This window comes from Nothoprocta perdicaria, unplaced genomic scaffold (genome assembly GCF_003342845.1).
Source record: "Nothoprocta perdicaria isolate Ctin4 unplaced genomic scaffold, notPer1 scaffold_331, whole genome shotgun sequence".
NCBI lineage: Eukaryota > Metazoa > Chordata > Aves > Tinamiformes > Tinamidae > Nothoprocta > Nothoprocta perdicaria.
Window position 1 is genome coordinate 332,192 of NW_020455568.1, and position 27,637 is coordinate 359,828.

The 27,637-nt window shown below is 65.1% G+C and overlaps 2 protein-coding genes across 3 annotated transcripts in view; one reads left to right on the top strand and one right to left on the bottom strand.

Moving 5' to 3' along the window:
* The window catches only part of USP43 (ubiquitin specific peptidase 43), a 19,789-nt gene extending 3,691 nt beyond the window's left edge, over window positions 1–16,098 (top strand). The window contains exons 2-22 of the mRNA XM_026043607.1: window positions 24–265; window positions 2,255–2,395; window positions 3,882–3,982; window positions 5,593–5,685; window positions 5,770–5,905; window positions 5,993–6,137; window positions 7,437–7,596; window positions 7,686–7,797; window positions 9,710–9,813; window positions 10,141–10,218; window positions 10,317–10,446; window positions 10,594–10,945; window positions 11,199–11,357; window positions 11,809–11,961; window positions 12,075–12,400; window positions 14,348–14,420; window positions 14,498–14,601; window positions 14,736–14,794; window positions 14,975–15,167; window positions 15,379–15,526; window positions 16,016–16,098. Of these exons, the coding sequence (XP_025899392.1) occupies window positions 24–265; window positions 2,255–2,395; window positions 3,882–3,982; window positions 5,593–5,685; window positions 5,770–5,905; window positions 5,993–6,137; window positions 7,437–7,596; window positions 7,686–7,797; window positions 9,710–9,813; window positions 10,141–10,218; window positions 10,317–10,446; window positions 10,594–10,945; window positions 11,199–11,357; window positions 11,809–11,961; window positions 12,075–12,400; window positions 14,348–14,420; window positions 14,498–14,601; window positions 14,736–14,794; window positions 14,975–15,167; window positions 15,379–15,526; window positions 16,016–16,098 (3,092 nt within the window). The remainder of the gene's footprint in view (window positions 1–23; window positions 266–2,254; window positions 2,396–3,881; window positions 3,983–5,592; window positions 5,686–5,769; window positions 5,906–5,992; window positions 6,138–7,436; window positions 7,597–7,685; window positions 7,798–9,709; window positions 9,814–10,140; window positions 10,219–10,316; window positions 10,447–10,593; window positions 10,946–11,198; window positions 11,358–11,808; window positions 11,962–12,074; window positions 12,401–14,347; window positions 14,421–14,497; window positions 14,602–14,735; window positions 14,795–14,974; window positions 15,168–15,378; window positions 15,527–16,015) is intronic.
* A 1,865-nt stretch (window positions 16,099–17,963) lies between these two features.
* Window positions 17,964–27,436, bottom strand: ARHGAP44 (Rho GTPase activating protein 44). Of its 2 annotated transcripts, none has more exons than XM_026043610.1 (14): window positions 27,370–27,436; window positions 27,202–27,283; window positions 26,057–26,184; window positions 25,822–25,933; window positions 24,531–24,612; window positions 23,571–23,651; window positions 23,280–23,393; window positions 22,811–22,902; window positions 22,503–22,683; window positions 22,130–22,147; window positions 21,703–21,924; window positions 20,141–20,253; window positions 19,908–20,075; window positions 17,964–18,143 (listed from the first exon to the last, which is right to left on the bottom strand). In XM_026043610.1, the coding sequence occupies exons 1-14, from the start codon at window positions 27,418–27,420 to the stop codon at window positions 17,998–18,000; spliced, it is 1,590 nt and encodes a 529-aa protein (XP_025899395.1). In that variant the 5' UTR covers window positions 27,421–27,436; the 3' UTR covers window positions 17,964–17,997. The 2 variants fall into 2 exon arrangements, with proteins under 2 accessions (XP_025899395.1, XP_025899396.1); XM_026043611.1 differs by lacking the exon at window positions 17,964–18,143 and adding an exon at window positions 19,725–19,815.
* Window positions 27,437–27,637: the final 201 nt, after the last annotated feature.

Consider the following 27,637-nt stretch of genomic DNA (forward strand, 5'->3'; position numbering starts at 1 on the left):
GCCGCCCGGCGCCGCGGCCGGAGCCGGGTCCGGGAGCGGGTCCGGGCGGCCGCCGGGCGCTCAGGGGCTGCGCAACCACGGCAACACGTGCTTCATGAACGCCGTGGTGCAGTGCCTGAGCAACACGGCGCCGCTCGCCGAGCTGCTGGCGCTCGGCCGCTACCGCGCGCGCGGCGCCCGCGCCGAGGTCACGCACCGCCTCGCCGCGCTCGTCCGCGCGCTCTGGACCCTCGACTACACCCCGCAGCTCTCGGCGGAGTTCAAGGTACGACGCGGCCCCCCGGGCTGCCCCCCGCACCTGTACCCAGCCCCTCTGCACTTGCTGCCACCTGCCGCTGGCCTCGCTGCTTATTATGGCCCTAAGGGTGACGCCTGTGCCCCGCGCTGCCGCCCCGTGTCCCAGCGCGGGTGACCACGGTGCTCGCATGCAGCGACACGGGGCTGCTGCCAGGGGATGCCACCCCCAGGGACGGGTCCCTATCCCTCTGCAATGTCCCCAGATGTGGTGCACGAGTGTGGGGCTGGCTGGACAGGAGGGGCATCAGCTCCGGGGCAGGTTGATGCCCGGGCCAAAGCCYGGCAGCCCAGGGTGCCAGGCCCTGCTCTTGGCGAGCACAGCTGCCTGCGTTGCTGGATTTTGTGCATCCCACCCTGCCCACCCTTCACTGCCCTGAACAGTGCGGGGGGGCAATGCGGAGTGGGTGTGCGGTATTGCCACGCTACCCCCTCTGCTCCCAGATGCACTTTGGCATGGAAAGGAGGATAAAAAAGCAAAACGAAAACCAACTTTTGGCCTTAACTTCAAATTTCCTTCCCTCAGGTGGCTATCCACATGTTGCATGATTTTCTAGCTCTGTTTTGGTTCCCTCCTCCTTTTTTTTCCTTAAACTGTGCCAAGTAAGACCCCTTGCAGCAATGTGGGGGAGTGAGGTGGATTTGCTGGAGCTGTCGAGCCCCATGTGCCATTGAGCTCCGTCCACAGCTCGTTTTCCTCTCCATCGTGGGCGGTCTGGAGCTGTCGCTCCCCCGACCATGTCAGGCACTCGCGGAGCTGGTGGGGAAGGGCCGTCGAGTTTGGCAAGGGGCATCCAAGGGGATTCAGGGTTTCCCAGCAGAGGCGTTACGCACGGCAGGGACAGGAGGCAGCGATGCCGAGGGGGTTGTGGCTACGAGCCGAGCGCGGCAGGTCYGAGCTTGCTCCAGCAGCTGGTTTAAAAGAAGCAGGACCTGGTGGGTGATGGGGGGGATTTCTCCCAGCACTGGCCGAGTGGTAGGAGCTGGTAGGAGGCTCCATGTGTTTTGCTTTTTCTCCCCATGAGCAAGGTGGCCAGGGGCTACCAAACCCTGCTGAAGCTGGCTCGCAGCCTGGTGGCTCCCTGGGGCTCTCTGCAAGGAGCAGGTCCCCCCAGCACAGAGCCGGGCGGGGCTCTTCCTTGTCCCCCATCCCTGTCTTCACCTGGTGTTCCGGGTCTCGTGCAGCCCTGAGGCAATTTGCAGGCCTGGACACCGAGTGGGGTTGGCTGTGACCCGGGGGACGTGCGAGGACCGGGGCTCAGGGCTGGGACAGAGTGGAGAGGAGGTGGTGGGGACACCCTGTTCCCAGGGATGGGGCTCCGAGGGCTGGGGTTGCAGCAACGTGGGGCATATGGAGCCCTGGCCCCCGCGGCTGTGGGGGGCTCACACGGGCGTCTGCAGGGCGAGGGGGCAGCGGGTGCTGGGGTTTGGCAGCACAGCCCGGCGAGCTGTGGGTGCAGCTCGTCCTGCTTGATGGGATGTGCCGTGTGATGAGTTGGCTGCTACAGGAGGGGCTGCCTCCTGGCCACAGCGGGTGCCTCCACAAGGAGATGGCCCTTGGTGGCCAAGAGCCACAGGAGGAGGCCCCACACCCGTAACCCTGCGTGCACCAGTGGCTTCGTTTCTGGGGCTGCTGCTGGTTCAGGTGGGAGCAGAGCTGGTGGCAGCAAAGACACCAGCTGCGGCTTCATCTGAGCTGCCTCTCCCAGCTGCGTGAAGGCCATTTCTGAGCCCTTCCCAGTGCCATATGAGTGCAAGGAGTGAGTGACACTACTGGGTCCCCCGAGGGATTTGCCCCATGACCTCACCGGGGGTTGACCTGTTCCCTCCTCTCTGCCTTCCCTGGCACCTACGGGGCCAAGCCTGGCAGCTGGCAGCCCTGGCACGCGGTGACGGCCATGGGGCACCGCGGCTCCCCGGCCTTCGCCCGCGCCCATCAGGCCGCGTGGTTGCCTTGCAGAGCATCGTGTCGCAGCACAGCTCGCAGTTCCGCGGCAACGCGCAGCACGACGCCCTCGAGTTCCTGCTCTGGCTGCTCGACCGCCTGCATGAGGACCTGGGCTCCCCCACGCCCGTCCCGCAGCCCCGCAGTGACGAGCAGGTAGGTGGCCCTCGCGGCGTGTGCGCTGAGTGCTGCAGGGCTCTGCATCCTGCTGAGCCCAGCCTCGCTCATCTCCTTTAGACCGAGCTTGCCAGGCCAGCAGGGTGCCGCAGGTGACTGCCTGTCTGCTTTCAAAGCCCGTTAAAAAGAGGCAGAAATGGGTGAAATGGGCTTTTTGCCCTGGGGGCAGCGCGAGAAGCAGCTCCCCACGCGCCTGTGCTCCCACTGCAGGCAGAGGAGGCGCAACCAGGAGGGTGGATGGAGCAGGGGCTAGGATGGCTCCTGGCTCTGCGCTCGCTGGTAAAAGAAGCTGMAGAGATCTGGGGCTCATTCCTRKTTTTTTCCACGGCTCTGAAGCCCATTTTGTGGGTYGCTTCGGGGCGCGCTTGCTCGCRGAGGCTCTTCGCCACTATGGACTGYTTGTGAATCTGTGTGATCCTGAGCACGGGAGGTTTATCTGCGGGAGGGAGGCTTTAAAGCCAGCGAGGCTGAATAATTTCCTCCCGGGAGCCTGGGCCGAGCTGCCTGACATACGGCCGCCCGGCTGGTGATGGGCTTTAAATAGCAGCGGGGCGGCCTCGGAGCGGTGCTGCGCGGCAGGGCTGGGGCCCGCGCTGGGCAGGACGCCCAGGCCGGGCCAGCTCCGCTCGCAAGGCGGCCCGTGCTGAGGCCGCGGGAACGGCACTAATGGGAAAGGGCAGGTCTGGTGCACCCACCTTGCTGGATGCATAAAAATCCCTCGCGGTTGATGCATGGGTGTTTAACGCATTAGTTTTTTTTTTTTTTCTTGCTGCTTCCTTAGCTTTACCGCTGCCCTTCGCAGGGCTTGCTTGCCAGCCTTGTCCTGTAGGCTCGTTAGCTCCCGTGGGCACTGCACACRGCCGGTGACAATGCCTCGATTCAGCGCACGTTGGCCGTGCTGTTGGCAGGCAGTGCCCGCGCGGTGCCCGCCAGCCTCTGCTCCCATTCCCGCTTGCACAGCATGCGCTCCCGCGTTGCTTCCATGCGGCACCACGTGGAGCAGGAGCCGCAGTGAGCAGCGGAGAGGGGGCTGCCCCGAAGGTCCCCCCGCACGGCGGGATCCTGCCTGGGCTCCTTTACAAGTGGAACAAAGTCTTGTTTTACCTCTGGTCTCCTCGGAGAGGGGATGCCCTCAGTGCTGCTGTGCTGGCACTGAGTGCCTGCCGCCCCCCCAGATGGGCAAACATAATCCCTTGGCTGCCTTGGCTGGAGGTGACGGTACCAGCGTGTGCTGGATGGGCTGCCCCGGGTCGGGCTGTGGGCGCCGGGCTGCGGTCGGACGAGGAAGGGGACGAGGACAGAGGGTGGGTGTCCCATGAGGCAGCACATGGCACGCGTGCGGCCCCGGCAACGCATGGAACAGCCCCCCCGGCAGCGCGGCCCCCCGGCCTGGAGGTGTCCCCACCGCGAGCACGCGGGACCTGCTGGCCACCACTCAGCTCAGCTCTCGCCACTGCCTCTGCAGCCCGGCGCGGACCCGAGYGGCGATGCCAGCGGCACCCCCGGCCCTGTCCGGCCTCCGCGCAGCCAGAGCTTCGTGCAGAGCCACTTCCAGGCGCAGTACAGGTGAGTGCGGGCACTGGGGACGTGCTGACCTCCTGACCCTCCTCTTCCTCGCCCTTGCTCAGTGCAGGGAGCAGGAGGGGCTGCAGGGGGGCAGCAGTTGTGGTTGCAGGGGTGACCTCCTGTTCCGGGAGGCCCAGAGCATATCGCCCACACCTGCCTGCATGGGCAGCTTCGCCAGGGATAAGTCCCTAGATTTTCCCCATCCATTTGGGTTTACCAGGGCAAAGAAACCCGCTGTGGGACTGCACAGAGGTGGAAGGGAAAAGGWGCAGCAGCCCCGGCCGCGTGGCAGCGCTGAGGCCGTGGCAGCTCCTTGCACGAGGCTCTTGCCTTGCTCCATGCCCCGTTGCGGCCGTGCAGGCACCGAGGGACATGCCCGGCATTGCAAGTCCTTCCTTCTCACGCACCTAATTCCTCGCCAGATAGCGAGAAATGCTCTTTAATTTCCATTAGCCGCTCTGCTCGGCTCTGCTGCGTGTGTCAAAGCTTGCCAGGGTGCAAAAAGCTCCATTAATTTGCACGGCTGCTTCCCTGGGAGCTCGCGGGTGATGGATATGCAGGGCTGCAACCAGAAAGAGCTTTGGATTTTTTTTTTTAAATTATTTTCCTTTTTGTGCTGAATAGAAAGGATGTGGTGGGGGGTGAACCACAAAGGAATGAAAGCCAAGCAGCGAGGTGAGGTGGCTGGTGGCGTTAAATATTAACGGAGCTGGGCTGTGATGGGCTCCGGGAAGCTGAGGAAGGGTCGCTTTGCTGCTGGAGCTGCCAGGGAGGCGCCGAGGTGACGCTGGGGCGGAGTGGGGCCCTGCTTGGCTCTAAAGGTTATGGCGGACAGCGCCGCTGCTCTGCCCTCCAGCCCTTCCCGCGATGCAGCAGAGCTGCAAGCAGCAAAGAGCAGCTGGAAATGTCAGGGCAACGTGCAACGGTCCAAAAAAACTGCCAAATTGCTCTGCGGCCGCTTAAAATAGGCCAGGGCGTCTGTCGGAGGAACAGGTTGACCCTCCTGTTAAAACCCTTCGTTTCTTTGCGTGGCTGCAAAACGCTGCCGCGGCTTTGGGAAGCTGACRTGGGCTGGTGGATGGAACCAGCAGCAGGAGCAGCAGGGTCCCCTGCACCGTTACGGCCTCCTCGGCGTCGCCTCCGTCCCGCCTGACCAYGGTCACCGCTGGCCACGGTGCAAGGGGCGCTGGTGATAGGTGCCCACGGGGCCCGTGCCCTCGCTGCGCTCAGAGGGGATGGGGACCTTCCTGGTGGCTTCTCCTGCCCCTGCCGCCTGCCTCTGCTTCTGCAGCAACCCACGGCGGCTGTGGAGCGCTTGAGGAGTTGGTGTGATAATGCAAAGAGCCCTAACAGCGCTCTGACTTAATTCACTGTGAAATTTGGGCTGAAATTGTGGTTTGTGATGGCTGCCCAGAGTGAGAAGAAGCCTCTGGTGGGGCTGTAGGGGTGCCTCGGTGTCACTGGGCTGCAGCAAAGCAGCTGTGGCAAGTGTTGTCGTTAGGTTTCAGAGTGAACAGCTCGTTGTGCAGGGTGCTGCTGGGGCTCGCAGGGGCTGTTTGCCGGGTCCTGGGCGGCTCTGGGCGCGCGGTGGCAGCCCCGCTGTCTTGCAGGTCCTCGCTGACGTGCCCGCACTGCCGCAAGCAGAGCAACACCTTCGACCCCTTCCTCTGCGTCTCGCTGCCGATCCCCCCGCGCCAGACCAGGTGAGCAGCGGCCGCGCGGAGCCCCGTGCGCGGGGCCGCGTTGGTGCCACGCTCACACATCGCCGCCGCCCGCGTCTCTTGCAGGCCGCTCAACGTCACCTTGGTGTTCCAGTGCAAGAGGCAGCGGTTCGTGCGCGTGGGCCTGGCCGTGCCCCTCCTCAGCACTGTGGCCAAGCTGCGCGAGATGGTGGCGCAGGAGGGCAGGATCCCCCCGGAGCAGGTGGGAACACCTTTGGGGCGCCCCGCGGCGGCCGGGCCGGGTCCCGCGCGTTGGGGCTGGCGCTGAGGGCCCGCGTGGCGCCCGCAGGTCGTCCTGGCCGAGCTGTCCCCTGCCGGCTTCCGGCGCTCCTTCGCCGACCACGAGGATCTCGGCGCCATCGGCGACGGTGACTGCGTCTATGCCTTCCAGCCGCCCCTGCCCTCGAGCCACGGCGGCGCCCTCCGCCTTGCAGGTACCGCGGGTGCCACCACGGCACACGGCCCCGGGCACTGCTCCGCTCCCGTGTGGCACAGCCGGGTGCGCTGCGCTGCCATTGGTGGGGGTCGGTCACTTGCTCTGCTGTGATTGGCYGCAGCAGATGCGCTGCACTGTGATTGGTGGGAGATGCATAGTGTCTCTGCTGTGATTGGTTGGAGGGACGTGCACTGCCATGATCAGGGGCCTGGAACATCTGCCCCATGAGCAAAGGCTGAGGGAGCTGGGCCTGTTCAGCCTGGAGAAGAGAAGGCTGAGGGGGGACCTGAGCAGTGTCTGTAGATACCTCAAGGGAGCCAGTGAGGAGGAGGGGGCGGCCTCTTTTCAGTGGTGGCCAGCGACAGGACTAGAGGAAACGGCCACAAGCTGAGGCACCAAAAGTTCCACAGGAACTTGAGAAAACACTTTTTGACAGTGAGGGCGACAGAGCCCTGGAACAGGCAGCCCAGAGAGGTTGTGGAGTCTCCTTCTTTGGAGATCTTCAAAACCTACTTGGACACAGCCCTGTGCCMCGTGCTCTAGGTGACCCTGCGTGAGCAGCGGGGTTGGACTAGATGGCCTCTGAGGTCCCTTCCAACCTTGGGCATTCTGTGATTCTATGTAGAGACAAGTGTGTGGCACTGTGAATGGCTGGAGGCTGATAGCATCTCTGCTCTGATTGGTTGGAGCCAGCCATACTCTTCTGTGATTGGTAGATTAATTCTGCTTGCTTGGCTTGGAGAAGGCAGGTGTCCTGCACTGGGATTGGCTGGAGGCTGCTAGTGTCTCTGCTGTGATTGGTGGCAGGGGCTGGGTAGCCCTGTAACTGAGGGGAGCAGGGGCTGGGGGGACCCGCGTGACACCCTGCGACACCTGAGGATGGGACCTCCCCGAGGCTGCGGCCACGGCTCGGCCCGTGGAGGCTGAGCCCACACACGGCTCCCATTCCCACTGCGTGTGGCATGGGATGTGCTGGAGTTGCGGCCCTGCTCAGCTCCGCTGCACTGGCCGGGCCCGCGGGCTGCGCCTGAGCCTTGCTGCAGCACGTGCGGTGCTGGGGTCGTTGCGGAGCGGGGCTGGGGGGGGGAGGCAGTGCTGGCCCTGCCGGAGCCAGGCACAAATCCCTTGGCTGGCAAACGGTGGCACAGGGAACAGCGGGGCRCAGCTTGGCGCGTGGCTGCGCGGTTAGCCGCCAGCCCCACGTGCGGGAAATGCGAGGGTGATTCTGCGCCCGGGGCCCTGCTGCTCCCGCTCGTCCCAGGCTGGCCGGCCTCCCTAGGCGCCCTCGGCTTTGCAGGGTGCCCGCTGAGCCTGCCCTCCTCGCCCAAGGCGGCTGAGCCGGCGGGACAGCGCTTGCCACCGGCTGCCCTCTCCTCCGAGTGCCTGCACCGCGGTGCCGGCGGCCGCGTCCTGCTGCTGCTCTGCAACACGGCGGGTGCCGGCCCCCAGGCCGCCAGGTACGTGCACCGCGCTGGGCCCCGCCGCATGCCACCAGTGACGCTTGTGGCTCCACTGGCGCTCGGTRACGCTCTCACCCGCTCCCCAGGTTCGGGCCCCCGCTGGTGATGCGAGAGGACCGAGGCGTGTCCTGGGAGCAGCTCCAGCAGAGCATCCTGGCCAAAATGCAATACCTGATGAGGAGTGAGGTCCAGCTGCAGGTGAGTGCTGCTTTGAGCCAAAATGGAGACTTGTGGCACCAGTGGCACGGCGGTTTCCCTCATCTGTCCCCCCTTGGCCTCATGCTCAGCTGGGCATTGTTCTCACCCTGGGAGTTGGAGCCATTGGGTGGCCATGGTTGAACCATATGGGAGCTATGTTGTAGGCATGGGTTGACCGTAGGGTTGCCGTAGGTGGTCATGGTGGAGCCATGGGTGGTTGAGCTGTGGAGTGATGCAATCTTGGGATCACTGCAGTGTGGCCGCCATTCAGCCATGGGGGACAATATGGAGCTGTGTGGCTGTGGTGGAGCTGGAGGTGGCGGTGATGGAGACGTGAGAAACTCTGATTTAGCCACAGGCAGCCATGGCTTGGATATGGGAAGCCATGGTGCATCTATAGGTGGCTGTGGCTTAGCCATGCGTGGCCTTGGAAGAGCCATGGATGCTGTAGTGGAGCCGCAGGTGTCTGTGGTGTTGCTGGGGTGACCATGGCTTAGCCATCAGTGGCCAAGATGCCACCACAGATGGCTGTAGCATCACCATGGATGGCCATGGTGGACCTGTGGGTAACCACAGTGTTGCTGTGGGTGGCCATGGCACAGCCCGACTCGCACAGACTTTCACGGTGCCTCCTTGGGCTAATAACTGTCCCAAGCCTTATGGCAAAGTCATCCTGCACAGCACCTGCCTGCACCATCTGTGGGACAGTGGAGGTCCCCAAGCAGCCCAATTGCCTTGAAACATTGGAACAAAGCCTGCCTGGGCTGGAGAACACTGCCAAGCCAGAGCCCAGCAGGGCCCTGGCCGTGCCCTGCATCCACCCGGTGGGGATGCTTTTCACGTGCCTTGGCACCACAGTGTGGTGCAGACTCCACCTGGGCTTGGGCACCTGCAGAAGGGGACTGTGCTTCTCCGGGCAAGGTAGCGTTCTGCTGTTTGTACAGAGACAATAATCTCCAATGTGGCTGCAGTTGCTTCTGAACTTCTGATCTACTTCTTAAAGCGTTGTAGCAACCCACCGGGAGGAAAGAGGAGTTTAAATGCAGCACTAATTTTTGTGCATGTTAGTCTCCCCTTGTATTTGTTCCAAGTGGCTAACATTTTAATTAMATTATAGCTTATTAAATCATAATCGGAAGCTGCTTGGGACCCAAACTTAAATTTCTGTACAAAATGAAGATAGATTACTACATCCTAACCCAGGGCTGCAGGAAGACGCTTCGCTGAGCCYGTGGTCCCCTGTGGACCACCTTGGGAACCAAGACAGAAGCCCAACTTTAGGCTTTTCTAGGGGAGAACAGTGCAGGAAAAAACTTGACTGTATTTTGAGGAAGCAGCCCCACTTCCAGCCTTCCCCAAATGCCACTGGGGTGGCAGGAGCTCTTGGGGACTGTTCCAASAGCATCCCACGCCGGGCACCACGGTGGAGGGCACAAAGTGGCCGGGTAAAGGGTTTGCTGCACGCTGCCCTCATCTCCCGCCACGCTGCTGGGTGCCGAAAACCAGGATGCGGCAGGTGATGTGCTTTCACCGGGGAATGGCAGCAGGCGCTGGGGGAAGGTTGCCCAAGGCGTCGGGGCTGTGGGGCAGCTGTGGCGCAGGGCGCTGCCCTGTTCCGGGGTATCTGGAGCCCTCCAGGGTGCTCTGCGCACCCATGTCCTCTCTGCGCACCCATGTCCTCTCTGCGCACCCATGTCCTCTCTGCCCGGGGCTGGGCTGCCCTGTCTGAACAGCCCCAGAGTGAGCGCGCTAGGACGCTGCGGTGCCGGGTCCTGCCCGCTTCCCGGCACAGGCTGCTCCTCCCCGGGGCGTGGGGAGCAGCTCTCCCCCTGGCAGCATTGCTGGGCCCAGGGTCCTGGGACGCCTCTCCGCACAGTCCCCGAGCGTTCCTCCCCGTCTGTGTCTCCTGCAGGGCGCCGGAGGCCTGTTCCGCGTCCGCGTGGCTGGCAGCTCCGTGGGCTGCAGCTACCTGTCACCGCAGGATGCCCGGCCCCTCTGCCACCCGGCTGTGGACAGGTGAGGGAAGGCTGGTGCCTCCAGGAGGGCCAGAGCTGGCCCTTCCCRGTACCCATGTGCATTGCAGCGGTGCGGCAGGGATGTTCCCGGGTGTTGCAGCTGGCCCTTGGACAGTGCCCGTGCATGTGCTGCCGCTTCCCCTGCAGCTGGGCCGGGGGGCTCGCGGGCACCCTGCGGCTCCCTGCGCCGCATCTCGGYGCCTCGCAGTGAGGCGAGGAGCTCAGCCCCAGCGCCCGCCTGCGCTCAGGCCTTTCTCCGCGGTGGAGGGCAGGCAGCAGGTGAGCCAGGCTGGCTCCTGCGCTGCCCCGTGCACTGTCACACCTGCAGGGCGCTGCAGCTGGGYGGCCCGGGCGGCCCTCCCCACGTGATGCTAACGGTGGAGTGGGACAGCAGCACCAAAGAGCGGTGAGTCCCTGGTGCTYGACACCCACCTCCACCAGGGCCTGCCTGTGCCCAGGGCAGCTGCCCTGAGCGCCCTCCCTGTGCCCCACGCCGCCCCGCAGCCTCTTCGGCAGCATCCAAGAGGAGGTGGTGCAGGATGCGGAGAGCGTGMTGCTGCAGCAGCAGGCGCACCAGCAGCAGCACAGCTGCACGCTGGACGAGTGCTTCCAGCTCTACACCAAGGAGGAGCAGGTACGGGCTGCTGGCCGCCCGCAGGCGCGTCCTGCGGGGGCCAGGTGGAGCTGGTGCCCCACCCGCCCCCGTGGCTGCAGCGGGCTCAGGGCCCCGTCGAGGTGGACGTGGCCCCAGCTGCATGTTCACGGCGTGTGCTGTGCCCAGCTGGCGCCGGACGACGCATGGCGCTGCCCCCACTGCAAGGTGCTGCAGCAGGGCACGGTGAAGCTGAGTCTCTGGACGCTGCCCGACATCCTCATTATCCACCTCAAGCGCTTCCGCCAGGTGGCCGAGCGCCGCCACAAACTCACCACGCTGGTGCGCTTCCCTCTGCGGGGGCTCGACATGGGCCCCCATGTGGCTCAAAGGGGCCGGGCACCTGGCAAGCAGGTGCTGGCGCCCTGGGCACCCTGGAAGGCCCCGGTCTGCTTACCCGAGAACTGCCAGCTCGACTACCTCTACGACCTGTACGCTGTCTGCAACCACCATGGCAGCATGCAGGGCGGGCACTACACGGGTGAGTGTGCAGCACCGCGTGCCAGCGGGTGTCCCAGGGTGCTCGGAGATGTGCCATGGGGTCCCAGGTGAGGGGATGCCCTGGGTCACGACGTGGGTTTGGGCTGTRCTGTGGGGGGATGCACCATGGGTCGCAGCAGGGCACATAGGATGCACTGCAGTGCTCAAGTTCAGTGCAACGCAGGCGGCCGCTCCTGGGGACCCTGTGTGCAGGGCCAGGGTGCAGCCTGCCACCAGCAACGCGCTGCCCCCAGCCTATTGCTGCAACTCGCTGGACGGGCAGTGGTACAGCTACGATGACAGCATGGTGGAGGGGGTGCGGGAGGATGAGGTGAGCACCCGCAGCGCCTACATCCTCTTCTACCAGCGCAGGAACGCCATCCCCGCCTGGTCAGCCAGCAGCTCTGTGCGAGGTGAGCAGGGCCCAGGGCACCACAGGCACCACAGCCTCTGCCACCCACTCTGCGCGTGACAGGGCACCCAGGGAGCAGCCAGGCCACCCACACCCGCACATGCAAAGCAGGGCCGAGTGCCCATGTGCTTGCACGCAGATCGTTCCTGGGGTCATGCATGTGTGCACGCACCTGGAGCACAGCCCCATGCCTGCTTCTGTGTTCACATGCATGTGTGCTATGGTTGTACGTGCAGAGTCACAGCACCAAGGAATGCATGCATGCACATGTGCATGATGATAGAGCCTGTGCAATCGTACAGGCACATGGAGTGCAGCTGAATGTACACATGCATGAATGTGTGCATGCATGCGTGTGCATGTGCTTGCGTGCAGCTGTGTGCACACTCATGCAGGGGCATGCACCTGCGCACTGTGGGGCTTGCACACATGCAGCCTCTTGCTCCCCCCAGGCTCCACCAGCTCCTCCCTGTCCGATCACTGGGTGTCGCGGCTCAGCGCCCAGCGGGAGAGCTTGGGCCCGCGGGGCTCTGCCACGTACCCCTCACTGCCGCGCGCCCCCAGCTCGCCCGGCTGCCCGGATGCGCCCAGTGGGCTGGAGAAAGGTGAGTGGCAGTGGGGAGGAGGGCTGCTGTGCAGGGCTGCCACAGCTGCAGGGGCAGCAGCTTTTCCGGGGTGCCCCGCTGCAGGCGCCCACCTCCCTGCCCCTCTTTTGCAGGGGGCTTCGAGGCCCGGCCCCTGGTGCGGGGCATCCAGGGCCGCAGTGTGAGCATGAAGCTGTCGCCCGCCAAGGCAGCGGTGGGCGCGGGGGCCGCGGCGACGCCCCTGCGCTGGTCCTTCGCCTCACGGGAGCGCGCGCCCGGCCTCTCGGGCGAGCTCGTGGCCTACCTGGAGTCGGGGCGCCGGCCCCGCTTCACGCACGCCTCCATCGTGCCGCTCATGATGGGCACCAGCGCGGAGGATGGGGCGGGCGAGCGCCGCCCCCGCCTGCCTGCAGCCCCCAGGGTGGCTGAGAGCCCCACGGGAGCCCCCGTGGCTGTGGCGGTACTGCCCCCCGGGCGCAGCGAGCGGGCACAGCGCACACGGGCGGGAGCGGTGCGGTCCGAGCGCTGCCTGCGGCGCTCTGCGTCGCTCGGCCCCGGCACAGAGGGGCCGCCCGCCTGGCGCCCGCTCGGCAGCCTCCCCACGCGCCCGCGGTACCACAGCGCCTCACTGGGCCGCAGCAGGGCCGTGCCCGAGTCTAGCTTCTGAGGCGCCCTCATGGGCCTGGGTGCCACCGCGGGCCTCACATGCCGGCAGGGTCCCCGGTGTCCTCGGGGCATCGCGATGGTTCTCAGGCGCCGTCATGGCCTCGGGGTGCTTCCCTTTCCCCATGGTTGCTGTCATGGTTCCTGGGCACCAGCACGGCCAAGGAGCATCACGCTGGCCACTGGTGCTGTCCTGGCCCTTGGGCTCTGTTATAGCCCGCTAGGTGCTACCATAGGTCCGCGTGGCGCCTTGGTGCCACCATGGCTGCTCCGTGCCAGCAGGCCCGCGGACACGTAGACCGGTGCTCCTTTGCCAACCCATGCCTTAATCAGGACCGAGCACAGCGTGCGTGGGGGCTCCTAGGGGCCGAGGGGAGAGAGGGATGKCCGGAGGGAGAGTATTTATTATATATGGAGAGAGTTTTATCCAGAGACGCTTTTTGTTTTCTAAAAGGCGGCTATTTTGGTATGGCGGGGCTGCGCATGGAGTCGTTCCTCACACTACGGTCTATGCAATAAGCGATTCTGCTCCCCAGCTTTTGTACGCGGGTGCCTGCGAGCCGTGGCCCTCTGCATTTTGCAGCTCTTTCTATTAAAGACCTGTGGAAGTCCCTCCGTGTYGGGGGTGAGTGTGGAAGTGAGCTCCTCGGAGCTTCTTGGCGCTCGTTGCCTCGTTGATGCCTGCTTCCTTGGTGCTGTGGGCCATGCCCGAGGGCCTGGGGCCACCCAGGTGGCATCTCAAACCCAGCTCTGCTCCGGGGGCACARGGAGGGCCTGTGTGAATGCCATTGTGCTGTGGCACATGGTCCCTGCGAGATGGAGGTGGAGGGGAGGAGATGAAGGTGAAGGGGAGGTTGGGCTGGTGGGGGCAGAGGGGGGTGTTCTAGCTACTTCCACTACCCCCTATGCTGCTGTTCTTTCTCCAGTGGTTCCGGCTCCTCCCTGCGCCACCCTTCGTGCCAGCTGTGGCTGTGGCACTGCCATGCAGCAAAGGTCATGTGTTGGAAGGGCTGCCCTGCTCCCCTCGCCCGCCGCTGCCCCTGTCCCGCAGCCTGCACCCAGCATGAGCAGGCGAGGCTGTGAAGGCTGCGAGCGCCACTCGCATCGGCCGTGGGTGCCCGAGGCAGCGCAGGGGCCCCCCTGGGCAGGCGGGGAGCCTCCCAGCCCCCCTGGGCCGCGCGCTGCTGCCAAGGGGAAGGCAGGAGCATGGTGGAGCGCAGGGCGTGCCAAGGAGCAGGGCAGCGTGCAGCCGTGCGAGCGCTGCGGAGCCAGCCCTGCCCCGCGGGCCGGCCCTGCACACCAGCCCTCCTTGTTGCCAGAGCAACTTTCCTCCAGCCGCAAACAGAGCCAGGCCCGGGCGCGAGGATGCGCAGGGGTGGCGCGGGAGCCGGGCGCAACCCAGCGAAGGGGTCTTGCCCGTCTCCTCTACCAGGCGCCGTGGCAAAGGGCCGACTGGCGGCGCGGGAGGAGCCGGGGCAGCGCAGGGAGCCGGCGCCGCCGCTTGAACGGGCGAACCTGCTGCAGTGCATGCTGCGGCGGCGGGCGAGCGCGGCGGCGGGCAGCGGTGCTGGGCAGGTAGGAGCGCCCCGGTGGCACCACAGCCACCATGGGCTGCTGCAGTTGGGCTGGGTACTGGCCTTGCACTGTGCTGGGGACGCGGGGGGACTAGGCCAGCACTGAGCTCCCCCTCTCCCTCCTGGCTGCATGCCCCCTGCCACAGCACCCACCTGTCTCACCCTGCCAGAAATCCCTTCTGCACTGCTTGGTGCTGGTGGCAAGCTGCTCCCCAGCGCTGGTGAACGGGCAGGAGCTGCCAGGTGGGATCCYGTTGCCCCTCGGCGCTGCCTGCCCGGCTGCGGGTGGCCGAGGTGCCTGCTGACGTGCTGCTGCACAGGGCACTGGGAGCGGCTGTTGCAGAGCGTGCAGCACTACTACCCCGGTGAAGCCATCACGGGGCTGCTGCTGCTCTACCCCTCCTGCATGCTCCACGCACTCGAGGTAGGGACCTCATGGCCAGCACGGCGAGGGGCATGACACGGTGGCCATGGTGCGGGCCACGTCACTGCAGTTGCCCCTGATCTCCTGGCCTGCAGCCGTTGCACAGACCCAGGGAACCCCTGTCCCTCCTGCAGGCCTCCAGTTCCGTGTTGTTGGCCGTGCTCCGGGAGCTGCGGGACGCACGGCAGCGCAGGTGACGCTGCCCGGCCCTGCGCTCGGGTGGGAATGGCACTGCGGGAAGCACCAYGGAGCAGCCCATGTGTGGGGCTACCGGGGCATGGCCTGTTCCAGGCCACACGTGGCCGCTCCACGTGTCCCTGTGCCCCGGGGGAAGGGGRCGGGCAGGTCCTCAGCTCTGCATGCTCTGTCACAGGCCGCTTGTCATGGACGCCAAGATCCTGGTGCTGTCGCACAACATCCCCGCGCGCCTCTTCCCGCAGTGGAGCTGCCGGGTGCTGAGCGTGTCAACGGGCCCAGCGCTCGTGGGCGCGGAGCCCCTCGAGGGCCTCGCGGGCGAGTGCCTGGGCGTGCTGCAGCGCCTGGGCCGCCTCCAGCAGCGCTGCGAGGTGAGGGTGGTGCCGGGGGCAGCCTGCCCGCTGCAGCCGCTGCTCTGGGGCTGCAGCACCGCAGGGACCGGGCTGCTGCCTCCCACACAGCTGCACCCACTGCTTCCCTTTGGGGGCTCTGGGAGATGCCACCCACTTGTGTTAATTGGCACCACCTGCGTGACTGGACCTGAACACTCGCATCCCTGTCCKGTCTCTCTGTGACTTTCAGGGGCCCTCGCAGCTCCAGCTGGAGCAGGTGCCCGAGCTGCTGCGCTTGGAGGTGGCCATCGCGCAGCTGCTGGCGTGCAGCGAGCTGCAGAGCCCCGAGCAGTTCCTGCAGGCCTATGACAGCCCCCTGCACCCCGACCTCGGCRCGGGTGCGTTGCACACACACGTGCTGCACTGGGGGCCCGGCCCGCGCGGGGTGCATGGGCCTTCCCGCAGGGCTGGAGCTTTCTACCCCATCTTTGCCAGAGTGGGGAGTCCACCAACCTCCAAAGCCCCCATCTCTTGGAGGGCTCCTTAAACAAATGGAGTGTCTTGGCTGCAGCTCTGCCCCCAGTTTGGCATGACGTGGGGGTGACTTGGCGGGGCTGGTGCCTCTGCAGGCCCAAGCACACGCTTTGTGCTGTGGGTGCCTTTGCCGGCAGCACCCTGTCCCTGGTGGATGCTTGGTTCTCTGGTAGGTTGCTGTCCACCTAGGATAGGGTGAGCTGGTCATGTCACTTCCTGGCCAGGTGTGTCACCAGCTGGGGGCTGCTGGGCGTCTCGGGCTGCGGCTCCCGGGCTGCTCCGGAGCTGCTCTGGTGGCAGCAGTGACGGSGTGGTTGGCATCACATTGCCCTTGGTCACCTCTGCCTCCACAGACCACGTGTGGCCGGTCTGTGAGCGCTTGGTGCTCCCCTCCGCGGCGTTGGCGCAGACGTGGCCGATGGGCACGGCCGCCTGAGTGCTCCGTGGGGATCCTGCGAGCAACCTGGCGCCCAGGAGGGTTCCCGAGCCCTGCAGCACGGAGGCGGCGCCACGGGCCCGGGGATTGCAAGCCCCTGGCCATGGGAAGGGGGCGCTGCGCCGTTCCAGGACCCTCACCCCCCGGAAAAGTTTGGGAGCTGCTCAAGGAGCTGCGTGTCCGGGGAGGGCGGATGGGTCTGGCACSGCCACGTCGCAGAGCTGCATACGAGGCGTCACTGCCTCATGCCTGTCCCCAGCTAAATAATAAACCCTCATTTCTGCTGTGCGCAYATGTTTTCCATCGCTGCCTGTCCCTGGCCAGAGCCACCTCCGTGGTGGCACCCCAGGACATGTCTGATGTGCTGGAGGGGTTGCGCGGCACCCTCGCACTCCAGCGGGCCGGTGAGCAGCTGCAAAGCTGCCCTGGGCAGACGTGAGCAGTGGGCCAGGGGCTGGGCCCCAAGGCGCCCGTGGGGCTGCCCCRGATCCTGCCCTCCTGTGGGGCAGCGGGCACCTGCGGGGTGCAGGGGTGCATCARTGACAGGAGGTCCCAGCATCACGCGGGGATGCGGGGATGCCGCAGGGACACCGTGGGGAGCAGCAGAGGCTGGGACATCCCTGAGCGGTGGCTTTCGCGGCAGCTCGCTGGGATCAGTGCAGCCTGGTCAGAGCGAACAGCCCATTTCGTCACCCAGATCCATCCAAAGCACTCACATTGAATAAACTCACTGTTTGTGGTGATTTTGACAGCAATTTGCACATTTATTTCAGGTGATTCTGCCCTCCCCCTTGCCCGCCCTCCCCTGATACAAGTTGGGTGATGAGTCACATCACGACCTGTGCAGAAGCTCTAAGGTCCTAACTCGCAAGTACTGTGGGGAGAGAGGGTTTCCTGGCTCTGTAACACACGCAGGCTGGGTGCGGGGCCGGGAACGCTAAGCACTTCAATTTACATTGTACATTTGTACACCAGATCCGATGGAATGGCTCAAATAAAACAAATATATATATATATTCTTTTATATATACAAATATATAATATATATATATCTACGCTGCCAGATATATATATATATAATCTCATCTCTCTGAAAAGGATAAAAGGTTATGTTGTCTCTGCATGCACAGCCGAAGCCCCCGGGGGCACACAGGATGCGGGGCGGTGCCGGGAGGCGCCGCGGCCCTGGCGCCCTGGCCTGCAGGTGCCCGGGCTTGGCCGTCACGTCGGCGGGTCCCGCGGGCCCGGCTGCTGCCTGGGCCTGGGCCCGGGCCCGGCCCGGGCCGCGCGCACACGTGTTATTGCTACTCAGACCCAAGCTGTGCTGGCCGCGGCGGCACAATGGCGCCGGGCACATCCAGTCCCGCCCCCAACCACGGCCCTGCTCGGCAAGACCCGCGAGTGCCCAAGCACAGGAAGGGCAAGGACAAGCAAGGACAGAGGAGAAGCCCAAAGCGACGCTCTGGTGAGACATTTGCACAAGGGCGCTGCCTTCCGTGCCCCACGCAGGGCAGTGCGGCCCCCGGGGCCACCCTATAGCGCCTGGTTTAACAGATGGGGTGGGACACGCTGGACTCTGGAAGCCCGGAGGAGCACGCGGGTGGCAAAGGGCCCTGCGGTGCAGCCTGCAGCAGCGCTGCGGTGCCTTGGCCTGGCCCGCAGGGAACGCGGGGCACGGCCCACAGCTGGGCACGCTGTAGGGCCCAGGAGGGCGGGAAGCGGCGGGGGCGCGAGCGGGGAGGCGGGTAACGAGGCACCAAGTCAAAAAGGCAAAGTCTGGATAAGGCGAAACCAAAGAAACCATAAAGACTGCAGGGAGCGGCGGCCGGTGCGGCAGGGGCTGCGGCGCGGCCCTGCCTGGCCCTGGCGGCCCCGCCGGGATGGGACAAGGACACCGTGTCATAGGGCTGTGCTTTCCGATTCCTCCTCCTCCTGCGAGTCGACCTTCCCTGCTCTCGAAAGTCTCTGCGGTGGCTCCAGCGGGTCCCGGCGCAGCGCGGCATCAATCTCTACGTGGATGGAAGGGATATCAAAATGGATCAGACCTGCGGGYGGGCACAGAAGGGCAGAGTCAGGGGCTGCCCACAGCGGGACGTGGGGTTGGTTTGTGTATGGCGGGGCAGGGAGAAGGAGCCGGGGGAGGCGCAGCTTTCCGGTGCGGCAGCAGCCTAGTGCCAGGGACAGGGATGTCATCATACTGGCCCGTGGGCGCCCGCCCGCCTCGTCGCGCCGGCCGCAGCCCCGGCACCGGCTCCGCCTGCGGCGGCTGTCACTGTGCTCACCACAGCGAGAGGGGGACGGGGGCGGCCACGGGGCCTCCCTCGCCACTGCCGGACCCGTGTGCCCCGATTCCCCGCTAGGCGCTCGGCAGCCCTGCAGCCCCTGCCTGGAGCCCTGGAAGCGGCAGTGCCTGCAAACGGGTGGCCCAGGCCACACGGGTCACCTCCATCCTCCACGGGGCGAGGGGGCAGGTCCCTTCAGCGGGGGCACCGGGACACCACGCCAGGCAGCGTCCAAGACAGGGTGGCCCAACAAGGGTCATTCCTGCTTGTCACAGGCTCTAGGCCAAGGCCAGGCCAGGCCAGCAGCTCCCTGCCACCACGACCCTCCCTGACCGTCCTTGCTGGCAGGACTAGGATGAAAGTCCTCAGCGCCAGGTAGAGTGTGAGCGGATGCTCCCCTGCAAACCCTGGGCACCACTGTGCTGCCTTGGGGACCTCTAGGCGGCCAACAGYGCTCTGCCCTCGACTTGAACGCAGCGGTGCAGGAGGAGGATGCTCCCCTGTGCCACGTGTTGTGGGGCGGCGGTATCATGACATCCCTTCYGAAAACACGCCAAACCAGGGGACGTTTTCATGGAGGGCAGCAGGCCCGAGCTGGGACCAGCGGGGCAGCAAGAGAGTCGCAGCATCAGCCACCAGGAGGCAAGAACGGCAACAGGGGGGACCTCTCTGCCTCTTGGGTGCTGCAGGCCCAAGGAGCCAGAAGGCAGGAGCTGATGGCCAAGGCAGCGACAGGGGCGGAGGCCAGCGCGGCGAAGCCATGCAGCCCCGCTGCGGAGCGCCCATGCGAGGGGCCGGCGTGGGCGTCAGCACGGGCGCGCGGTGCCACGGTGATGGGGCATGGGGTAGCCGGGAGCTGTGGGCTTACCCTGCTCATCCCCCTCACACCTATCCAATACCGCCTCATCACACCGCTGCAGGGACACAACCACGGCGCGGGGAGGAAGAAAAGGGGAGAAAAAACGTAAGCAACATGACAAAGGTGGTGAATACACCCTGTGGGGGCTGCAAGGTGGCCAAGGCACCCTGTGTGCCTAGGGGGCTCCATGGGGGCTCCCCCATTGTGGTGGGCTGCATGGTGAGCAGGGCCCAGGTGGAAGCCTGGGCTGCAGCTCCAGAGCCCCCGCTCCACGGAGGAGCTTCCCAAGGCCGGGGCAGGACGGCAGGAAGCCGAGGGCGGCTCCCCAGGGCGCTGCGGTGGCCCCTGCCCTGCGGCTGTGTCCCCTCCCCATGGCCCTGGGCGCCGCGCGCGGCCGCCCTCTCCCTCCCCGTGGCGGCGGGCGGGCTCCCCGCGCGGCGGCCGCCCGTTACCTGTGGACAGGCTCTCCCCGGGGGCCGCGGCGTCGAGCGGGCCGTGCTCCGCGGGCTGCGGGCTAGAGGCGGACGAGGCGGCCGTGGGAGGCTGTGGCGGTGGCAGCGTGGGCCTCTGCCGCGGCTTGGGGGTGGGTCGAGATTTGGTTAAGGTGCTCGGCAGGGAAGGAGGAGGAGGAGAAGGCAGGGAAGGTGCGGCGGCTGGGGACAGCTGACCTGCGGCCAGGCAGTAGCCTTGAGGGTAAGCGAGTCCATAGGGCGAAGGGGTGCTCGGCGGGGTGGGAGACAGGCTCACGGGGGACGGCTGGCCTGCCGACGGCTCCGGCACGCCGCCCGCCTGCCCGAAGGGCACCTTGGCTGAGATGGGCGCCAGCTTCTTAGACACTGCGGAGAGAGGCGCGTCAGGGAGGCTGGGGCTGCGGGACGCGGGCGGCCTCCGCGGCACCCACCTTTGCGCAGCGCGAGCGGGCTCTGCTCCGGGGCTGGCTGCACGTCGGGGCTGGCCGCCGCGCTGCCCTTCTGCTGCCCGGACACGGGGGAAAGCTCCTTGGTTTTCAGCGTGCTGCAGGAGAGACGGTGACGGTGGGGGGAACAAGGCAGGAAGCGGCGCTGAGCTCGCGCACGGCGTCGCGGCCCCCACACCTGCCCTGCGCAAGCAGTGCTGCCCAGCCCCAGCGCCCACCCCGGCCCGCACTCGGCAGCAGCCTCYGCACCCCTCGGTGCCCAGCGAGCAGCAAGCGGCCGAGCGAGGCGCCCTGTCCCCCCGGCAGGGCCAGGCGCTGCCCCGGGGGCAGGCACCGCGCGCGGGTATTTACCTAGGGCGCCCGGCTCCTGGCTCCCTGGCGCACGTGCAGCTGCCCCGGGGGTGGCCCGGGTGGCCTAGGAGCAGCGGGGGCTTCACAGGGAGGGCGAAGCTGTTGGCTGGGGGGGTGAGCGGTGCAGGGAGGGAAGCACGCAGGGGGAAGGGGCGGAAGCCYGGCACAGCGCCGCACGTTGTGTCCAGCAGCGCGGGGAAGCAGGAGGACGAGGAGGGCAGCGGGGGCAGGCTGAGGCTGCAGCCCGGGCCACGGTAGGGTGGCGGGGGGCCGCCGGGGCGCACGGCACGCGGCGCCATGCAGGGCAGGCGGGGTGGGCGGCGGGGGCCGGGGTACGGGGGCGCCCGGCCGTCCCCGGGGCACGGGCAGCTGCGGCTGCAATCCGCCCAAGCAGGCGACACATCRTCCGGGCTGCGGAGCGTCCAAGAACGCCACAAGAGGAAACARAACAGACCCAAATAAAACCAAATAATACCAAATAATAGCAAATACAGGAGCACAGGGAGGAACCCACCAGGAGAGACGGGAGCAGAGGAGGAGTGACCCCTGGGACAGGGGAGAGCCCGAGTGCCTGTGGCCACCAGGACGGTGCCCGTGCCAGAAGCCAGCTGATTCGGGCAGCATCTCCCTTCTGCCCTGACAGTGGCAACCAAGCAGCCCTCTGAGCCACCCTGTGTGCCCTCTGGGTGACAGGGACAGCCCTTGCGGGTGTCCCAGCAGCACCTCGCCCTGCAGGGTGCTTGGAGGGGGCAGTGGGAGGAGGAGGATGAGGAGGAGGGTATGTCCACGCAGGTAACGCTGCATCCGGTTGCACCTCGCACCACCCGCCCGCAGCCACCCCAGTGCCCGGCAGCGCCGCTCCCGCCCCGGGCATGTGCAGGGACGGCGCTGCCGATCTGCAAAGCTGTGCGAATCCAGGCAGGCAAAACCACCCTGCAGCCCAGGGCCGCCCGGGAGCAAGCAGCCCCTTCCTGGCCCCTTCAGGACTGGCACTGAGTGCTTTCCTGGTCCTCRCAGCCTAAAAGCAGGACCTAGAGCCTCGCAAGGGCTGCAGGTGCCCCAGGATGCCATGGACGAGGCAGTGCTGGGCGCAGGGCCTCCCGCCACGGCTCCTTCTGCCCCTGGATTCGCACGGGCAGGAAGCAGGCAGGCGCATGCAGGCAGCGAGCRGAGCCCGGCTCCGGCGCCGCACTTACCTGGAGCGCTCAGTGGCTGTCGGGAAGCCGAAGCTCGTGGCTGGAGGGGAGGGAATGGCCGGGCTGTCGAAGGGCTGCTCAGGAAGGGGCGACGGGGGCGCCGCGGGCAGCTCGAGYGGTGGCGCGGGCGGCTGTGTGGCGGGCGGCGTCGAAGGCGCCTTGCGAGTCACCGAGGTGCCACGGCGGGCCACCCACGAGGTGTCCATCACCCTGACGCCCATGCTGCGGGCAAGGCACACGCAGAGAGGAGCCCTCAGTGCCCGGCCCGCCTGAGCATCGCGCCATCGCCCCRCGCCACCGGGCAGCCAGCGCCCTGCAGAGCGCGGAGCCTGCCCGGCTGCCTGGCGGGATCGCGGCCGGCTGGGACGGACCCCGGCCGGCCCGCATRGGGCTGCCGCCAGCACAGCCCTGCGAGGAGATACCGTACCTTTGGATTTTCCTAAGGCTGCATGGATGGAAATGGAGAGGCATTAGCGCAAAAGAACCGCAAGCAGCAATCATGGGCCCCAGAGCTTGTGAGGGCAAGGGCTCGATGGGAGCCTGGAGGGGAAGGGGGCTTTTCCAGGGATGGGGACAGGGTTGCCCGRAGTGGAGGCGATGCCAGCAGGCAAAAGAGCATGGTGTAAGTGCACACATAGGGTGCAAACACCATCAGCAAACTCTGCAGGACAGGGTCACAGGCACCTTGACGGCATCAGTGTGCGATTCAGCATTTGCAGGACACCCGGGGATCCCAATGCGGTGGTGACCTCATCCCACCCAACCCCAAGCCCCGTGAGCCCRGAGAGGAAAGGCCCTACCCATCCTTTTTGTAAAACTCCAGCATCATGTTGTCTGTGGCCACGCTGAGCGGCCGCCGGGCCTGCTCGTGCTGCTTGCGGTCAGCGTGGTCCATGTCCGGGGAGGGCATGGAGCTGTAGTTGGCATTGTGGTTGATGTGCATGGGGCTGCCGTAGTTGCCCGTCACGTTGAACTCAATGTCTGGTTGGGAAAAAGAGCCAGTGCAGGTGACACTTGGTAAAACAGAGATGGCAGGGGCCGGGACGCTCAGGAGAGCCACAGGGAGCCAGGGCTACTGGCCAAATGGGACTTGGGACACCGGCCTTACCTCCGGGGAAGAACCAGTCGGCATGCTGGATGAGGGGCTCRATAATGCCCACAATCTGCAGAGAGACCGTCGTCATCATCTCCGTGATGTTCCTGCAAGGCAGTGGCTCAGTGCAGGCTCTGCCTCGGCCTTGTTCCTGGTGAAATGTCCTGCCCTGGCCGCCCTCGCCTCGGCACCATTCCCCTTGGGGTTGAGGACCATCCCTGAAGGACACTAGAAGAAGCCGAGCCCCAGCTCTGGTGATGTCGGGCTGCCCGGTGTGTTTGTGGAGAGGCTTTAAAGCCACTTGATGCTAAAACGCAGCTTCCTAAGGCTGCCCCAGCAGCAGTGATAGGCACTGCGGGTGCTCGATGACACCCGAGAGGGCTGTGCCCTCCCTGCAGACCCCGCAGGGAGCCACCACATGCAGCTCCTGCCCGCTGGTGCCCGCCTGCGTCCCAGCCCCGCGCCAGCCCCGGCACCAGGTTACCCTTCTGCCTGCGGCCACAGCAGGTTGGGCCCCAGCACGATGGCCACGTTACTCGGTGTCATTTTGTTCGTGTCCTGGTACTCRGTGAGCCGCGCCAGGAATTTGATCAGGTACCTGGAAGGAGAGCGTCAGAYGCAACCATGACGGGCTTCTCGCAGGCCCCATCGCCCCCGCGCCGGGGGCGTCTGTCCCGCTGCATCCCCCGGCTTTCCAGCTCCACCAGGGACAAGGGGACGCGAATCCCGCCTCAGCGTTTGGGTGGTCCCGGGCGCCTCCTGCGCGGGCGCTCACCTGATGTTGTTGTAGTTGGCCTTGGGCAGCTTCTCGCAGGCGTTCCAGAGGGCCTGCAGCCGCTTGTCCTGCTCCTGGATGCTAGGAAGGAAGTGGGTGACAGCATTAGCGCCGCAGCTCCGAGCCGAGCTGCCGCGGGCTGTTCCGACCGCCCCATCCCTACGGGGCAAGATGCGCCTCTTTGTGCTTTGAACCCAAACCCAGACCAGGCCCTTCTTGACCCAGCACCTCCAAGCAGAGCAGCAGGCACCCGCTCCCACGCGCCAGCTCTCCAGCACAGGGACAGGACCTGGCAGAGGCACTCGGGCTGCTGGAAATAGGAGTATTTTCATTGCTCCAGCTTGGGAAGGGATGCCCAGGATCCCGTCCCATAGGGATCCTATGGRGGATGCCCTCCTTTGCACCCTTAGAGGAGCACACAGCTTGGTTCCCCCTGCCAAGTTGATTCCTTTTTCCAGCGTATACAATGACATAAATAAATGAAAAGGTTGCAACGGGAGGGAAATGTTTTGGCTGCAAAGGAATGAGATGGTTTGAGATGGAAGGATGCCGGGCCCTCTCCTCCGCTCCAGGCGCTCATATCCAGTGGGAAACACTGGCATTTGGGGGCTTTGCCCAAGGCAAAGCTGGGGGTGCAGGAGTTTCCCTGAGCCCTGGGGACCACCGTGCCCCATGGAACCGGCACCTCGGCCCTAGGCCCAGCAAGTCCTCAGTTCAGCCCTGTTCCCAGTGCTGGCATGCAATGAGCTCTGCAAGGCCTCATCAGGCAGGAGAGAGATGGGGATGTGAACAAACACACATCCAGACAGTACTGGGACTGCTTCCAAGAAGGAGATACCTTCTCCCCATCCAAGCTTTATCCCATCCATTTGATGCCCAACACCCCAACTCCTTGCGTGTCAAAATGAGCGCAATCCCCCCGGCCTCTGGCGCCCCTCATGCCCACGCGCTGCCCCTCACTTGGAGGCCTGGATCCACTCGTCGTAGAGCTCGAACGTCATGAGGGGCTCCGGCAGCTCCCGCAGGTAGGACTTCAGGGCCCCTGCAGGAGAGACGGGGCTCGCGAGGGCCGGCCGGGCTGGCCCGCGGGCCCCGGGCCGCGCACTCAACCTCGCAGCTCGGCTCCCTGCTCGTGGCACTCTGCGCTGCGCCGCGGGCGCTCGCCCCACAGCAGCCACAGCAGCCCCTTGCTCTGCCCCAGAGCCCGTGGCACTAGCCATCCGCAGGGACCCCTTCACCTCCAGCAGGGCGATGTCCTTCTCTTCCCTCCTCTCTCGTTTTTACCTCCACCAGCATTAACTCCTTCCTGCCCGAGACCTTCCCAGGACATTTCTCTCCGCGGTGGCTAAATGTTCCCACAGGGGCAGGTTTGGGTCCCAGCGCAGCCAGGAGCCCAAGGAAGCGCCAAGGCCCAGAGCAGGGGACATGCGGCTCCATGCACAGCAGGCACCCAGCTGCAGCGCCTTGCAGAGCTCGTCCGGAACACCCGGACACCTTCCTGCGGCTCCTCGGCRCCCGCCGTCGCAGCCTCTGCAGCAAGGCGGCTGCGATGCAGCCCATGGTTGCCTTCTTCACCCAAAAGCGGCACGAGCTTCCCCGTGGCTCAGGCTCATGCGATTCGGTGTGGAAGAGAAGCCCTTTTTCATTTGCTGGTGCATGTAAGTGTGAAGGGGCCCATTTCCACCCCAGCTCAGCAGTGTGACTTTTCYGCAGCTGCCTTTGCTGCTCGTCCGCATTGTCGTTGACATTAAGAGATGCAACGTCCCTCCCCATGTCCACTGCTGGCATGTGCTTCCACGTGCACCATTTACCTCCCATTCTCCAACAAGGCAGCTCTGCACACTCTACTGCCAAAACTAAACCACTCAGGGGCACTGATAGAAAAATCTTTCCTTCTCATCCCATTTTGGCCCTCCAAATTTGAAGCAGTTGGGCAGGAGAGTTCAGGCTCTTGCTGAAAGCTCCTGGTGCCACTAGGCCAAGAAATGAACCCGGCGCTTTGGATGCAGCAGCAGGGAGCACCTCGCCGCGTCCTGCTCTTGCCACCACGCCAGCATCCACAAGTGCCTGCAGCGGGTTTTGCTTTCCGCTTGCCAAGGTTTTCCAGCACTATACAAGTTTCTCTGGAATCTTTCCAGCTGCTTTATGATGGGATTTCCTGGTCGCGGGGAAGCAGCCCAGCAGGGCCAGGCCGGCGCTTCAAGCCTGCAAGGGGTGCAAGGCAGCGAACGGCCCCGGCGCAGACGTTTACCTGCAATGGCATGCGGATCTGCCGAGTACTCCTGCACGTCCACCACGCAGCAGTCGAGGGCAGCCTTGAGCTTCTTCAGCTTGGAGGCAGAGGGAGCCACGCGGAACAGACCCTGCACGGGAGACACGCGGTCTGTTCCGAGTGGCTCCCGGCGGCCAGAGCCTCCGTGCGGCACCTGGCCGTGTCCCGGGCACCGCGCGCGGCAGCCCTGGCTCGCAGCCGCTGCCGGCCTCACCTCCTCCTGCATGCCGCACTCGAGCAGCATGGTGACGCACGCCTCCACGGGGAAGGCGATCTCCCGCCCGCTCACGGCCAGGTGCTCCTCCAGGGGCTTCCCGAAGGAGGGTTTCTCGATCCAAGCCTCTGGGATGGGAGGGCAGAGTCAGAGCAACGGGGCAGGCACCCCACGGATGTGCCCGTTCTCCCCTTCCACACTCCCGGGTACTCCCGCCCCAAGCACCCCACTTCTCGGCACCCACAGTCTGCACCATGAGCACCCAGCCCCACATGCACCACCTACTCGGTACCTGCTATCGCAGACAGCATGGGAACCCGCTGGCCCCAAACTGCCTGCTGCAATAACCCCCTGAAAGTCTCCCCACAGAGAGCAATGGCCAGGAAAGGAGCCCGCCTGGGGCCCAGGGTGCGTCCAGCTTCAGGGAAAAGCCAGGACGGTGGGAGCTCTTGCAGGGGCTGCACAGGGCACATTGCAGGGATTTCTTCACACTCTCTGAGGGTTATTTACAAACTGCAAATCCTCAAATTCTCCAAATAGGGGCTGCAAATCCTGAGGACAGATGTGGCAGAGCTGCTAGGGTGGCGGGGAGCCTCTTGCAGGAGAGGTTTCACAGGAGGGGCGGAACAGCCGCCTGCTCCCAGGGCTTGGCTTCACAGGCATCTCCATGCACAAATCATCATCAGAACTCTGCTTGGATGTCACTGCAACAGCCCGGTCCCACGTTTCTGCCCCGTGTGGCTGGCAAAGCTGTGCTCTGCAGGCATCGCACCCAAGAGAAGGCTTTTCCAGGCGTCACGTGGGACGCTCCAAGCAGTCTGACCAGCGCTTACTTTCCAGGAGAGCGGCCATCTGCAAATTATTTTTCCCTGTCCTTTGACTCAAAAAGCAAAAGCAAAAAAAAAMMMCYYMAAAAAAAAAAAAATAGATTGCTTCCTGCCCAGCTTTAGCAGCAGCAGCACCCAGTAGAAAAGCATCACTCGAAGGCTTGCATTGCTCCATGGCTTGCATTGTTCCACAAAGGCGATTGTCCAGGAGCTCCCTGGTTTTCCCTTGGGCTCAGAGATGCTCTGGGGTTCCCAGAGATGGGGGATTCGGACACACAAATCCTGCGGGCAACCTTGGAGCCCGACTTTGCCACTTACCCTGCTGGGCCTTGATCTGCGGCAGCACGTTCTGCAGCAGCGCCAGCGACTTGCGGTGATACTCGGCTTGCACTTCGATCAGCTGTGGGTGACAGAWCGCGGGGCTGGTTGGGCACAGCCTGCGCTGGCGCCTGGGGCAGTGCAGGATGGAGCCGGGGGGGCACTCACCGTTTGGAAGTAGTTTGCATAGTCGATTTCTTTGGCCACAAAACTGTACATGTCAGCAGAGAGCTGGTCCTGCCGGGGTGAGAGGCGGTGATGGCCTCGTGGCAACATTTTGGTCGATGCAAGGACGAGCCACCCAGGGCCGCGAATCGAAACCCAACCCTGGCCCCTCTTCTGCTCCCGAGGTGCAAGTGGCTCCTTAAAAGCACGTGGAGCATCGCGCAGCAAGGCCGGATGGCCAGCACGCAGCCAGCACAGTGCAACAGTGCAT